This window comes from Amblyraja radiata, chromosome 17 (genome assembly GCF_010909765.2).
Source record: "Amblyraja radiata isolate CabotCenter1 chromosome 17, sAmbRad1.1.pri, whole genome shotgun sequence".
Lineage (NCBI taxonomy): Eukaryota > Metazoa > Chordata > Chondrichthyes > Rajiformes > Rajidae > Amblyraja > Amblyraja radiata.
In genome coordinates this window covers 36,054,653-36,070,495 of record NC_045972.1, presented here as the reverse complement: position 1 = coordinate 36,070,495, position 15,843 = coordinate 36,054,653, and the positions used below count along the sequence as shown (strand labels likewise).

The 15,843-nt window shown below is 41.2% G+C and overlaps 1 protein-coding gene across 3 annotated transcripts in view; it reads right to left on the bottom strand.

The window, feature by feature from the left end:
• Window positions 1-1,808: 1,808 nt before the first annotated feature.
• Window positions 1,809-15,843, bottom strand: part of mbtps1 (membrane bound transcription factor peptidase, site 1) — an 85,246-nt gene continuing 71,211 nt past the window's right edge. For all 3 annotated transcript variants that reach the window (XM_033036157.1, XM_033036156.1, XM_033036158.1), the window contains exons 19-23: window positions 15,219-15,359; window positions 9,028-9,159; window positions 7,532-7,658; window positions 4,698-4,828; window positions 1,809-2,623 (exon numbers count right to left, since the gene is read on the bottom strand). In XM_033036157.1, coding sequence (XP_032892048.1) covers window positions 2,430-2,623; window positions 4,698-4,828; window positions 7,532-7,658; window positions 9,028-9,159; window positions 15,219-15,359 — 725 coding nt within the window. In that variant the 3' untranslated portion in view covers window positions 1,809-2,429. The remainder of the gene's footprint in view (window positions 2,624-4,697; window positions 4,829-7,531; window positions 7,659-9,027; window positions 9,160-15,218; window positions 15,360-15,843) is intronic.

The window sequence follows — 15,843 nt, the reverse complement described above, 5'->3', positions numbered from 1 at the left end:
TCACACTAGTTCTGCTATGGCACTTTCACATCAACTCCCTACACACAGGATGGAGGCCAATTAACCTACAAACCTGCATGTCTTTGGGATGTGGGAGTATACGATTGCCCAGAGAAAACCCGCGTGGTCACAGGCGGCACCCGAGGTCTGCATCAAACCCGATTGCAGATGGTTCAACTGCCCCGACCGCGGGAGAATAAAGAGGAACAAGATTGGACTTTATTGCCTTCCATCAAAGTGAGGAATGTGGGGAATCCGTTGTGGTGGATGTTTATGTTAACTTTTATGTAGTTGTGTGTCTTGTTGTTCTTTTTTTATTATGGTTGTATAGTAATTAGAGTTTCACTGTACCTTAATTGGTATGTGATAATTAACTGATCTTTGAACCTTTGATAATTGGAGCATGCAGTCACAGTGAGAATATATCCCTGCGGTCACATTGAGAATGTACAAACTCCATACAGGCAGCACCCATATTCAGGATCGAACCCGGGTCTTTAGCGCTGTAGGTTTTCACAGCTGGTCAAAGGACACAATGGCTCCGGTGGTGTCCGAGTGGTACTCAAGACTACAATCAATAATTCTGCTTTGCAGCTGCAACATTCCAGTTGCCCAATAAAATAATAGCAATGCAATACCACATCAGCAACACAAACAATATGTATTCTTGAACTTACTATTGCAGTTTCTGATGACTGTCACTAATTCATGCAAATGTGATCAACTTGAAGCACCTTCTGGTAGAAGATGGTCGTAATGCAATGTTAGAGGAAGAGCCAAGATACATTAAAGGCCAATTGCACCACAAACCAATGAAGCTTTACAACTCCGTTCTTTTACTCGATTATGCTGTTGAAACAAGAGATAAGAAATGAGACCTGGATTACCTGGATTATTTGCATTAATCTTTCCCTCAATCGAGCATCCTGTTTCCATATTACAGCTTCTACTATATTTTAAATAACAAAATTATGATTGCTGTGGTTTCACTCAAGATAAAGGTTAAATATCCCCAAATTCCCAGAACTGGTCATTGGTTTCATTGAAAGTGGGCACGTGGGTGGCAGCAGCAAGGAGATACACACAAACTCATGCTGGATCAACCAGCAAGATTTGCTTTTATGGCACATGCCGCTACTAATCAGAAGATAAAATGCATCACATGATCAAATCAAGTCCACTTAGCCACAAACCAAATTATACAGAAGCCTTAGGTATACACAAAATGCTGGAGTAACTCAGCAGGTCAGGCAGCATCTCTGGAGAGAAGGAATGGGTGACGTTTTGGGTCGAGACTTATACAGAAGCCTTGTTTGGAGAATGAAAAGATAGTATGTAAACATGCTGCAAGAATAACTTACTCAACGTACTGTGCAAGAGGATAATTTGAAGTCCCAACCATTATGGTAGACGGCAGTGTGTCTTGTCCAGATTAGGAGAATCGAGAATCAGAGGTGAGGTTTAAGGTGGGGGGAGATATAATACTAACCTGAGGGGAAGCTTTTTCACACATAGCGTGGTGGGTGTATGGAACGAGCTGCAGGTACTATCACAACATTTAAGAAACATTTTGAAAGGAACATGGATAGGACCGACTTAAAGGGATATGGGACAAACGCAGGCAGGTGGAACTAGTGTAGATGGGGCATGTTGGTCGGTATGGGCAAGGTGAGCCGACAGGCCTGTTTCCACGCAGTATGACTCTATAACATTATGTTCACACAAGTTAAGGTACACTCTACTTGGAAACATTTGAAATTATACAAAAATATATGACCAAGAACATAATTAACTTGCCAGACAGTGTATACTTGCAGATAGTGTAAATTTATTCACCGACAATGGTGAAAATAGATTGTAAACTGCCATTTTAAATATTTACAGAGAGACATGGTAGTTCCATTTTATAAAAATAAGTCAATTCAAGCCAGAGCCCCTTGATAGAGTTTCCTCAATCCATTATTCCTGCCTTCTGCCACTGTACACAATACACAAAAATCAGTAATTAATTCTTAAATCTGGCAAGGTTGCAGATTCGAGTTACAAAATACATTTTACATCAATAAATGTCCTTGTAACAAAACAATTGTTTGACATGATGACAAAATAAAACCAAGAACTGAAGAGGGAGATCCCAATGTCTGTACTGGCCGATCTGTTTACAATTCTGCTCTTAGAGAAATATAAATATAGAGCAACCTAAACACAATGTCTTTGGTAGTTACGGTTGCTGTAAAAAGGTCTTCTCAACTTGATAAAATTACATCATCTCCGAGTGTTAAAAAGGTCAACAAACCAATCAAGTGGCTTTCATAGTGTTTTTGTTTTAAACGAAGCACTGTGCTCATCGGGAGCTGCTGAGAGCAGAATTCTCAGTTCTCTGGGTGGATGGTAATTAGGTGGATCTGGGTGAATCGCTCACTGTCCAATTACACAGAGGGAGTTTTTGGCGGGTGCACCTGCTGAAGCAGTAGAGGACGTTTGACCCGTGGTTTCCGTCTCTTTGGCTTGCTCTTTGACTTTATTTGAACCACAAAGAATGCCAGTACCACCATGGCACCAAGGAAAGCAAAGACCGGAATCGTCTGTCCGACATCCTGGTTATATCGGCCAGGCATTATACCTTAAAAAACAAAACAAAAATTTAAATACAAATGCACCCAACTTTGATCATTGAGATTAAATTATCCACAATAAAACCACAACTCTAAATTTAGACTGATGATTACTGAATTAATCCACAGATGTAGCTAAGTAATTTGTTAAATTTTGTTGCTTAATAAAAAAAAAACCAAATGTTGTTGCTTTTTGAAGCAATTCCTACTCGTGCAGTTTCACCAAGGTATTAAACTTTAAACATTTTTATGCAATGCCATATCTATGTAGGTCATATGTAAGAATTTGATCTAAATACGTGTCAGTTTATTATCATAATTTCATCCCGGCATCTACCCTCCGAAGCACGTATGACGCTGTATGTTTCAGTACAAACACCTCTCATTTTCCTTAATACAAGACGCACTGTACCTACTGTGCTTAACTCCTCCTCATACATCAAACCCGCCATCATTGGAATCAATGCAGTGAATTGTGGCATTCACACTCCCTCAACTATAGCCTACCTTAGTTTGGGATTCAAGATGCATTTCATCTGAAGCTATATAATTGAATCAATTTTTCTCTACATTTATACTCAAATTCTCTTGCAATAAATGCAAGCATACATCTCCCTTGTTATTAGCTTGCTGAAGCTGTACATTAACAATCTGTGATTAATGGACAAACATCTCTCGGAACACTCATCTGTTACGGATTTCTACCCAAGAGAACGACTGTATATTTTTTCTACTAAACTCAATTTGCCAAATTCTTGCACATTCACCCAGTACCTTAAATCTTTCTGCATCCTCCTCACAGTGCACAATACCATCCTGCATTATTGATACAGATTTAGAAGAGCTGGTGGCATTAGCAGGGATCACAGCTCCAATCCCTGCAGCAAGCCATTTAGCGTAGCTTCTCAACCCAAAAATGACTCCACTTATCACCTCCCAGGCTGTTGCAATCTTCATCCTTCCCTCCACCCACTCTTCCTCACCTGTATCCCCCTATCACTAGCTAGGTCTTTCCCAACATCTCTCCCCCAACTCTTTTACCAGCTACTTTCACGCTATTCTCATTCCAGATGAAGGGTCTCATTCACTCACTGATCCACTGAGTTCCTTTAGCATTTCACTTTTGTGCTCAAAATGACCGTTTCGCCCGTTTTCCACCTAGCAACTAATTCTCAAAGCCATACCATTATGTTATGCCCATTAATGTGCACTTTAATTTTGTTTCATATTTTATTGCATAGCATTATACTGAAGGCCTTCCAACAGTCTAAATGTATGTCAGCTGGTTTGTTCTAATCTATTCATCTCAATCTCAAAGAATTCCTAAAGATTTGACAAGTGACTTTCTTAAATCAATGACGACCCTGTCCAATTTTATTATTTACTTAGTGCCCGTTACCACTTCCTTATTCCAGCATTTTCTCTACTATGGTACTTTTGCCAACTTGCTCAACAGAGTCCATTTCTCTAAAGGACAACGTGGTATTCTCAATTATAAACTGTGCACCACTTTCCAAATGTTCTGCATTTACTGCAGGTTTTATACTGCTCTAGAAGTTATTATTCCAATAGCTAATTAATGATTAAGATAACTGCTTCTAAAGCAACCTAATAGTAAAATGGAACAAATTTAGACTGTACTTTTTCTTTTGAAGATTTGTATCAGCATTTCATTCACTCAGTTTCTTTCATCCTCCATTAAGCATGCCACCCACTTAGAACCGCCAGAAATCAGTCATCAGGAATAATGGTCTCCTATTCTGGACGTTGAATATTTAATTCAGTGATCATGACCAAAAGCATGCAGCTCGGATTTCATATTTCATACTACAGCATGCTCAGCAATGAGTCCTAATCTAACTTTGTTGGCAATAATAATAATTAGTACCATTTGTAATGTATAAATTCACGTAAAATGAGGAACTGAAATCCACCGTCTTTAATGGTCTGATCTGGGAGGCGTCATCAACACAAATGCTGCATGCTTGTTTTCTAATTCACACAGCGGCAAGTCATTAATACAGTTTCAGTGTCTCGAGTTCAACAGGTCTCTGGAACTAGCACTGCAGCTGCTACACTTACCTCCAGGAATGTCCCAGGCCCCACTTTCACCTGGTGATAAAGGTCGCACTTGAGGACGGTTTTGTTTAAAATTCGGCAGGACCACTTTGTCTAAGTCAATGGACAATAATTTCTGATGCTTCCAAAGGTTACTGAGAAAGAAACACAACATAAAACATGCTTACATGCAGCAAAGGCTAAATACACTTATTTCTCTCATCTATTTTAAACCATATTTATAATTTGCAAACTGCTGGTTAGAAATTTGCAAACTGCTGATTAGATTGCACAAAATGTTACACAAAAATTAAAAACATAAAACTGCTGCTTACTGAAATGATTTAAGACTGCACCCAAAGAGCTTTCTAAAAAATATATACTTATTTTTGAGGGGTGGAACAAAGTCTGCCACATACCGGGTATTAAGGAACTCATTGGCAAAAATTACATTTGAAACCTACAACTTGAATTTTTAAGTCTTGATAAAATATAGTTTGTTTTCCAATGCCGATTTCTCATTACATACTTGTGCACCAGATTCTAAATCTGTATTCACTGGTAATTTGAAAATTAAAAGCTAAGCCAGCTACCATTTCAACTGCCTCAACTTGGTTAACCAGAGTTCAGTTGGGAAATGGAACATGCATATATTGCCAGATGATGTCATCAGGAATTGTCCCCGTTATATTTGCCATCATTACCTGCTCAAAAGCAACAAATGTCCTTTTTAAAAAAATACACTAATGGCCCTGTCTCACGGTACGAGTTTATTCCAAGAGCTCTCCCGAGTTTGCCCTGATTCGAACTCGGAGATTTACGGTAATGGCCGCTCATCGGTCCTCGGGGCTCTCGTGGACATTTTTCAACATGTTGAAAAATCTTTACGAGTCTTCCCGAGCTTACCTACTGTTAGCGAGTCTTCCCGAGAACCTGCCGTTAGCGATACGAGCCGCTAAGAGACCTCCCCGAGATCTGACGTACCCGCTACATTCATTCTCCGTGTTTACGAGTTTGATTAATTTTTTTTAACTCGGGAGAGCTCTTGGAATGAACTCGTACCATGGGACAGGGCCATAAGTCACCATGATGCAAAGAACAAAGATTTAAATCCAAAATGTATTGACTCGCACTGATTGCACAAGATGAATAATTGACCAGAAGTTAATATTTTGTATCGACATTGCACTTTTGAAAGTCTGATTTGTCCCTGACATTATGAATTAAGTTTATTTGCAATCTCTTAGAACAAATGTGAACCAGGACTCAAGGCAGTAAAGAGAATTAGTGCTATCTGTTCAGAATAAGGGTTGGAAACCAATGGGAACTATTAGTGGGATAAATTATCATGTTTTTGTTTAAATTTGGAAATACTAGTTATCTTTGCAGTTTTAAAACCGGATTCCGATGGCTGACATTTCATTTACTAACCAATAGCCAGAGAGCTATTTCAAATAGCTTCCTAGTCTACTTGTTCATCTATGGGATTCCTCCGATATTTTCCCATCAACACGACATGCCTGCAGTACCCATCTTGACATGTCTCCTAGTTTTAAGGCCGCTTGTCACAAATATTTCCTTTTGGGAAATATTGGGACCCAAAACCATCGTACTTTTCCCTCATCATGAACTATTTCCAAACTATCAATTCCACCTCCAATTGGTAACTCAAATTGACTAGACCTTGCAATCTTGAGATTACATCAAGCTCAAGATGAGTACTGGAACAGCATGTGCATTGTTGCAAAGATGTCCATAATTTGATCCTCTCGCTTCCTCAATCAATCTGCGACTGAAAACCCAAGACCATGCATTTGTTTTCACCTTGAGATTTCATGACAGATCTCGCTCGTTTTGCCCCCTTTGTAAATTTGGGTCACCAAAACTTTGTAGCTTTGTGTCCTGTCTGTTGCCTGTATTTAAAATATTCCCAATTGCATATTCACCCACATTGGATCCAAGTTATGCAATGCCTTACTCTTGGAATTCTCATCCTTGTTTTAAGTGACTCATGGTTTTACCTCTCAATCTTCAATCCTCTAGCAATTCATCTCAAGATTCTGCATTCTTCCAAATTAAAAACACGGAATGACCCAGTTATCACTAATAACTTGGTCACTCCATATTCTCTTTCTCCCCCTTAAACCTACCTCCTTGCCCAATCTGGGCTCTGACAAGATTCAGCATGTCCATGAGGATTCCCTTGAATGTCTATAGATGTGCTATAGCAATTATTCTGATGGGATGCATTGTAGCCTAGTACTGCAACGGTTCTGCTCTTGACTGCCTGAACCTACAAAGAGCAGTGACCACAGCCCAGTCCAACACAGACTTGTCATAGTCTTCCATTCAATCCATCTTCACAGTGTGTTGTGTCAGGAAAGTATCCTACCTCCATGGGCATTCCCCTTCCTCTTTCTACCTTCAGGAAGAAGGCTTGAAAGATCAAACATCTAGACTCAAGAACATATTCTTCCTCACTGCTATCAGACTCCTAAACCACCTCTTTCACTCCCCTTTCCTAGAGATGCGTGCTGCCACATTCTCTTATTCTTAATTTTACTACATTCATTACTGCATTATTAATATTTATTTGCACTATTTTGGTTGAACTACAATCTTGCACCATTATGCTATTTGGCATTTGTCGATGCATTTCACTCTGCCGTATGCACATTTGTTACTTTTGGACTTCATGTGAACAAGGAATTTCATTATCTCCTGGAAGAAATGACAATACACCGATCTGAATCTACATCACTTTGGACACTTATGAATACACTCATGTTTTGTAAAATCACTTCAGAATATGTGCGCAACATGGTTTGTGTCTGTTTACATCTGTGTCACACACTTACCTAGGAGCCGTTTCATTTAGAGGCTGAGGTTTGGCCCAGGATAGATGAGGACATGCTGGCAGAGGACGTGGCTTGGGGTCTGCAAGATGTGGTTCGAGAACCTTTGAAAATCGATACAAGTGATTGCCTGAAAGTTTAAACGGGCAAAAATCAGAATCAAATACAGGCACAATCTTCAGCACAAAGATTTTAGGGAATTCCTTTAAATGTTTAAAAAAAGTAAATCGCAACTATCCCAGGGAAGTGTTTTTTCGTGTGACAAATAACAGCTCAGTTTTCCTTCTAATTTTCTGTAGGACTCAATATCAATTTATTCCTGAAGCAGCAGAGGGAGATGGAACATAAAAGCCCCTGTCGAACAACTCGGGTATAATTTTAGAAGCAAACCATCGTACAAAATCTCGACACAAGGAACTGCAGATGCAGGTTCACAAAAAAGGCACAAATGTGCTGGAGTAACACAGCAAGTCAGACAGCATCTCTGGTGAGCATGGAAAAGTTATGTTTTAGATCAGGATTCGTCTTCAGGCGCAAAACATGCACTATTCATGTTCACCAGAAATGCTGCCAGATCTGCTGAATTACTTCCGCACGTTGTGTCTTTTTCCGGTACGAAATCTGTTAACAAATTCGCTAACAAATATTTAATTTAATTAACACTAATTAAAATTCAATAAAATGTATCAAGCGTGCACCGCATACATTAATGCAAGGTAGATCAAAGTTTGGAAAATGTTTCAAGTTAATAAATATATGGTATACTGTGGTGCTGATCTAAAATTAATGATTGAATTACAATTCCATTTTAGATCATCAATAATGACCAATTTGATGCATGGACATATCTCACAGCAAAGGCTGTAGTCTTAAAAAGAAGAGTTAAGAGCCTGTCCCACTTGGGCGTCATTTGCGCGACATCATTTGCGTGTCACGACGCACGCATCGTGACGCGCGCATGGCGCGTGGTGGCATAGGCAGTGACACGCGGCGCGCGGCGCCCCACGATTTTGGGATTTTCAAAATCCTGCGTGACGGGCAAATGACGCCCAAGTGGGACAGGCCCTTCACACTGCATGAAAACAGGTACTTCAACATCCAAGGCAAGTCTGCATTAACAATTAAATACCTACTTGATTTTTCCCACATGCTCAAGAGTCAAGTCAAGAGTGTTTTATTGTCATATGTCCCAAAATGGAACAATGAAATCCTTACTTGCAGCAGCACAACAGATATGTAAATGTAGTATTCAACCCATTCCAGATTCTATAACTCACCTACACATTCAGGGATGTTGACAATGGCCAATGGAGCTACCAACCCGCACTACCCAGAAGAACCTCATGTATTCACAAGCCAAGTAACTGGAGTTGCAAAGTAGCTGTTTTACTAGCTGTGCATTGTGCTATTGTCAAATGACTCCACACAGAACAATGAAAAACATTTTAAAACAGAACATCTCCCTATTATTTGAGTTATCACTTTACAAATAGCTTTACCTTCCATGCGCTCAGGCAGTGGATGATCTACGCCAGAAGGAGGTTGTTGCCTATTTTCAGAGTGACTTAGACTTGGGGGCATTACTCCATATGAGGTGTAATGAAGGAGTGCATCAAGTAACCAGAAGCAGTCTGCAAATAAAGGACAAACTTACAGTTAGTCTTTCAAAGTGAAAGAATCCAAAATCTTCATCCAAGTCACAAAAAACTGCATTAAATTCATTAAGTATACAAAAACACCCCATCACTTCCTACTGATTGCAAAATCCCCTTTTATAAACAACATAGCCAAACAATTCAAAGGGCATACGAACACAAATATTGTTAGAAGGGAATTTTGTGTTTAACCTGCACCCTGAATCTGGCTTCACGTGGGGCCTTGCTGCCCTCTTAATTATGACTCAGATATGAACCGACACAAAGAACATTTTGTGTAGGAAGGAACTGCTGATGCTGGTTTACACCAAATACAGACACAAAATGCTAGAGTAACTCGGGGGTCAGACAGCATCTCTGGAGAAAAGGAAAAAGTGATGTTTCGTGGTGAGGCCCTTCAGACTGCAGAGCAATGGCAAGTTTCTTAATCAAGGTTTATTCAAGGCCTTAAACAGTCCATGGGTAGACTCAGAGAAGCCAATGTGTTCGAAAGATTTACAGCGCCCACACCATTTTTATATTCCCACGACACAATGTAAATATTACACCTTTAAAACAATTCACCAATGATCAACATTTAACCTCCTGTGAAATTTACATCTTTGAAACAATTTACCAATGATCAACGTTTAACCTCCTGTTTCCTGTTACATGTGGAATTTACAACCTGATAAATCTATTTAGCAGGTACACAAAAATGCTGGAGAAACTCAGCGGGTGCAGCAGCATCTATGGAGCGAAGAAAATAGGCGACGTTTCGGGCCGAAACCCTTCTTCAGACTGATAGGGGGTGGGGGGGGGGGGGGGGGGGAGAGAAGGAAGGAAAAAGGGAGAAGGAGGAGCCCGAGGGCGGGGGGATGGGAGGAGACAGCTCGAGGGTTAAGGAAGGGGAGGAGACAGCAAGGGCTAGCAAAACTGGGAGAATTCAACGTTCATGCCATCGGGACGCAAGCAACCCAGACGGAATACGAGGTGCTGTTCCTCCAATTTCCGGTGTTGCTCACTCTGGCAATGGAGGAGACCCAGGACAGATTCAATTCAATTCAATTCAACTTTAATGTCATTGCACAAATACTGAGTATGGGTACAACGAAATGCAGTTTTGCGTCAGTCCGTAGTAGTGCAATATAGAAATTTAAAAAAAGAGGATACAGAATAATAAAAAATACAGAATAATTAAACAATGGGGACGGAGGGACCGGAGGAATCTATCGGCGGGACTCCGAGTTCAGCAATGCGACGGTATGGTTGTAGACGCTGTTCCTCATCCTACTGGTACGAGACCTGAGGCTCCTGTACCGCCTCCCTGATGGGAGGAGGGCAAACAGTCCATGGTTGGGGTGGGAGGGGTCTTTAATGATCTTCCCAGCCCGTTTCAGACACCGTTTTCGGTGGAGGGCATCCATGGCAGGGAGCGGGGCACCGATGATGTGCTGCGCGGTTTTCACCACCCGTTGGTAGTGCCTTCCTGTCCGCAACAGTGCAGCTGCTGTACCATACCGTGAAGCAGGCGGTCAGGATGCTCTCGATGGTACACCGGTAGAAGTTGGTCAGGATCTGGGGGGACAGGTGGGCTTTCTTGAGCCTCCTCAGGAAGTAAAGGCGCTGCTGTGCCTTTTTGATCAGCTTGGAGGTGTTGAGGGACCAGGACAAATCCTCCGAGATGTGTACCCCGAGGAATTTGTAGCTGGAGACGCGCTCCACCTCAGTCCCGTTTATATGGATGGGGGTATGTCTGCCCCCTCTGACCTTCCTGAAGTCGACAATAAGTTCCTTCGTCTTCTTGGAGTTGAGGACGAGGTTATTATTGGCACACCAGGTTGTCAGGTGCTGGACCTCCTCTCTGTAGGCTGACTCATCGTTGTCACTGATCAGTCCTACCACCGTGGTGTCGTCAGCAAACTTAATGATGGCGTTGGATCCGTACTTAGGGATGCAGTCGTGGGTGAAGAGGGAGTAGAGGAGAGGTCGGATTGGGAATGGGAGGGGGAGTTGAAGTGCTGAGCCAACGGGAGTTCAGGTAGGTTATTGCGGACTGAGCGGAGGTGTTCGGCGAAACGATCGCCCAACCTCCGCTTAGTCTCCCTGATGTAAATCAGCTGACATCTAGAGCAGCGGATGCAGTAGATGAGGTTGGAGGAGATGCAGGTGAACCTTTGTCGCACCTGGAACGACTGCTTGGGTCCTTGAATGGAGTCGAGGGGGGAGGTGAAGGGACAGGTGTTGCATTTCATAATCCTCCGCCATTTCCGCCACCTCCAACATGACCCCACCACTCGCCACATCTTCCCATCTCCCCCTATGTCTGCCTTCCGTAAAGACCGCTCCCTCCGCAACTCCCTTGTCAATTCTTCCCTTCCCTCCCGTACCACTCCCTCCCCGGGCACTTTCCGTTGCAACCGCAAGAAATGCAACACCTGTCCCTTCACCTCCCCCCTCGACTACATTCAAGGTGCGACAAAGGTTCACCTGCATCTCCTCCAACCTCATCTACTGCATCCGCTGCTCTAGATGTCAGCTGATTTACATCGGGGAGACTAAGCGGAGGTTGGGTGATCGTTTCGCCGAACACCTCCGCTCAGTCCGCAATAACCTACCTGAACTCCCGGTGGCTCAGCACTTCAACTCCCCCTCCCATTCCCAATCCGACCTCTCTGTCCTGGGCCTCCTCCATTGCCAGAGTGAGCAACACCAGAAATTGGAGGAACAGCACCTCATATTCCGCCTGGGTTGCTTGCGTCCCGATGGCATGAACGTTGAATTCTCCCAGTTTTGCTAGCCCTTGCTGTCTCCTCCCCTTCCTTAACCCTCGAGCTGTCTCCTCCCACCCCCCCGTCCTCGGGCTCCTCCTTCTCCCCTTTTCCTTCCTTCTCCCCCCCCCCACCCCCTATCAGTCTGAAGAAGGGTTTCGGCCCGAAACGTCGCCTATTTTCTTCGCTCCATAGATGCTGCTGCACCCGCTGAGCTTCTCCAGCATTTTTGTGTACCTTCGATCTTCCAGCATCTGCAGTTCCTTCTTGAACACAAATCTATTTAGCACCTCTCCTGACGTCTTTAATTGTTGGCCTCTTTACTCATCTTGTTTTCCCAGTACCCAAGGCCTTAGCTTAAACATATCACAAACTACTCAGTTTGTAATACTGAGTATTACGCAATGCACAAGAATACCACAAACATCCATTTCTGTCTGAAGAAGGGTCTCAACCCGAAACGTCACCCATTCCTTCTCCCCAGAGATGCTGCCTGTTTCTCCAGTTTTTGTGTCTATCATCTATTTCAAATACCACAATGATCCACCACTCGCTTCCTTAGCTCCACTTTTCAGCAAATACATATATCCTTTGATTTCTATGAAAACATTCTTGAACTGAGCATCCCGTGCCCTCCGAGTACAATTTCATGCCCTTTTTCTAAGACCTATTTTCCAAGGGAAGAGAGCATTTTATGGTTTGCCTTGTCAAACTTTCTGTTTGGTTTTGGGGATACTGGCAACAAAGAATAAAAACACTTCAATTTAAGACAAGGTTCAATGATTACTATTTAAGTATATTGATCATTAATTGATGGAATTGCTACTAATTGCTAGGTAGTGGCAAATACCATGAAAATAGAGAGGTTAGGTTTGCCCAAAGAAGGGATTCGGCTGTGACGGCCAACTCAATTGACATGGTGACATTATATCGAAAATGTATTGCCTCACTGTATGGCGTGACTAATTGTTTTTAAATCTTCAATTTTTGTTTACCCACATAAATTCCACAAGTGAATTTTATTCCCAATCTTAGAATTCTTGGGTAGTGATGTGTGAATGACGTACGAGTGAATTTTGGTTACACAAATGGCTGTAATACAGGGATTAATAGAAACAAACTATTACAGTATAAAACAACTTAAATAAACTAAAGGTTTAAATTAAAAGCCAATGCAAACTGGCTACATCTCAGTGCAATTTAGCTATTTTTTAGAATATCCTTTTCTGATGTTTAAATCTTCTGCCTTTATTTTCAAATTTCTCTCTGCTTTGAAGGTATAATCAGGTTCATCACTTTTGTAGTTGATATTTTCCCTTGTTGCCGTTCTCAAAGCTATTTTCTGATTTGGGTTTCTTTAATCTATTCATTCATCCTTCTGCTATCCTCTGTTATCAGCTGCATTTAGGTGTGATCTTTAATGACCGACTTATCCACAGTGGAGAAAATAGCACAGTGGTTCTTTGGTATAGTTGACAGACATCACAAGCTCGTAAAGAATGAGCACCCTCAATGGGGCATTCTCTACAGTTTGTCCTTTGTGTCCCTGGAAAGTTTGTGTTCTGCAACCTTCTGGAAGGTAGCACTCTGCACTATAGATTGATTAGTATAATACACTCGAGTGATTGCAGCAGCAAAACTGAATAATCCCACACTCCCTGACCAATTTATTCAATTCCAGAACAAAATGTATTTCAATCATTTCCAACTAAAGGCAGCAAATTTTATGAACGGTCTAATCTTATTTGCCCATGTGTGGAATTAGTTAAGTGAAGAAAATATTACTATGTCATAGTGGAATTTAAATCAGTGAAAAGATACACATCTTTCAAAAGTGTATGATGGTTGTTAAGTTAATGAGATTTTGAAGCAAATTGACTGGGTTGGTTGATGATATGTAATATTGGTCGATTTTTTTTGACCACGAGTTCTTTCATCGTACAGGCAATTTTCAAACCATGCAGATTTTAATGCTCAAAACACTCTTATATATGCAAAATCTAATTACAAGTAAATGGAGGAGAGATTTTTACATCAAATTTGCAGCACACTCTTACAATTTGAACACCACGTATGGTACCAAATATGACCAGGGCTTATTACAAGTTAGATTGCTGTTGTTAAATTAAAAATGGTTATACCTGGAACATTTCATACCTCAAATTATTGGAAGACAGTAATTCACTGATGCAATCAAATAACCAGCTAGAGCAGGTTCTTGGCTATTATTAATCATTATCTGTTTGATATTCATTATTTGAACCACAGTTACAGGTTTTGCTTTAAAAATAATACATCTAATACAGATTCCGAGGTGATTTTGTTCATTTCTATTCAATTGCTTTTGCCAGTTATGAAGGCAACAGGTAGAATATGTTTTTACAGTTAAGCACAGAACTAATGCAATCATTGTAAGCGATCGTGAAGTTACAAGTTGCAAAACAACAATTAATATTTTTCTTAATCCATTACCAGCTTCTCAACAATAAACAGGGGCATTCCATGAGTCCTAATGACCATGATGAGACATGCACCAATACATGATGCATGTACTCGGCTTGTACTCGCTAGAATTTAGAAGATTGAGGGGGGATCTTATAGAAAATTACAAAATTCTTAAGGGGTTGGACAGGCTAGATGCAGGAAGATTGTTCCCGATGTTGGGGAAGTCCAGAACAAGCGGTCACAGTTTAAGGATAAGGGGGAAATCTTTTAGGACCGAGATGAGAAAAACATTTTTCACACAGAGAGTGGTGAATCTCTGGAATTCTCTGCCACAGAAGGTAGTTGAGGCCAGTTCATTGGCTATATTTAAGAGGGAGTTAGATGTGGCCCTTGTGGCTAAAGGAATCAGGGGGTATGGAGAGAAGGCAGGTACAGGATACTGAGTTGGATGATCAGCCATGATCATATTGCATGGCGGTGCAGGCTCGAAGGGCCGAATGGCCTACTCCTGCACCTATTTTCTATGTTTCTATGTTTCTATGATGATCGGTTACACTGAATGCAGAATGCTGCAACTCAGTCACATCTTGCAGACAGCTCACATGAATGGAAAACATGCCAAGCAAGTTGGAAAGCTGGAGAGCCAACCCCTAGCATTGTGGTCAACAGTATACTGTTACTAACTACGCTACATGGCTTCCATTCTTGAGATACCATTTCAAGAGCATATACACATTTCCATTTTAGGCACGAATAGTGAAAGTGCATCTGAATATTCCAGATTTCTTCAAAGCTTCTAGCGATACATTCACAAAAGTAAAACACAAACCAACTTCTTACCTTTCTGCCTGTGACTATCATCAAGGCAATTGGAATCTCCATACAAGACGATCCTTCCCCCACCCTCTGATGGAGTCTGATACAACCCAAGAATAGGGACATTTTTAACCACAAGTGTTTCTTGTTTTAAGACTTCAAGTCCTGCAAGACACAATGGCAAGATTAAGATTCACTGACTTGAAAAGAACCACGTGTTTTGAAATGAGCAGAAAACTTGAACACTCAACTAAACGAAAAAATCTTAATTAATAACAATAGTGCAAAGTTGTATCTTGCCAAGAAATCAAAACAAATGTTTGAGAATTGTTCAATTCAGGTCATTATGATAATATTCTCTTCACTGGCAAGTTACTCCTTTATGCATTTACACTGGCAGATACAAGTGATAAATGCTAGAAACAAAATGTATTTGTAACTGAGAACTTATCTCTTATGTCTTGCTGCATACAGCACCAATATTAATCATTACTTTAAACCAGGGGCCTCCAAACTTTTCAGCACGAGGGCCACATTATATATTTGGCACATTTATGCGGGCCGTAGGAAAAAAAAATGTCATCTTTATAAATTTAATGAACTAAAAATGAACTTAGGCAAAACAAATGGAAGAAATTCAAAACCAAAC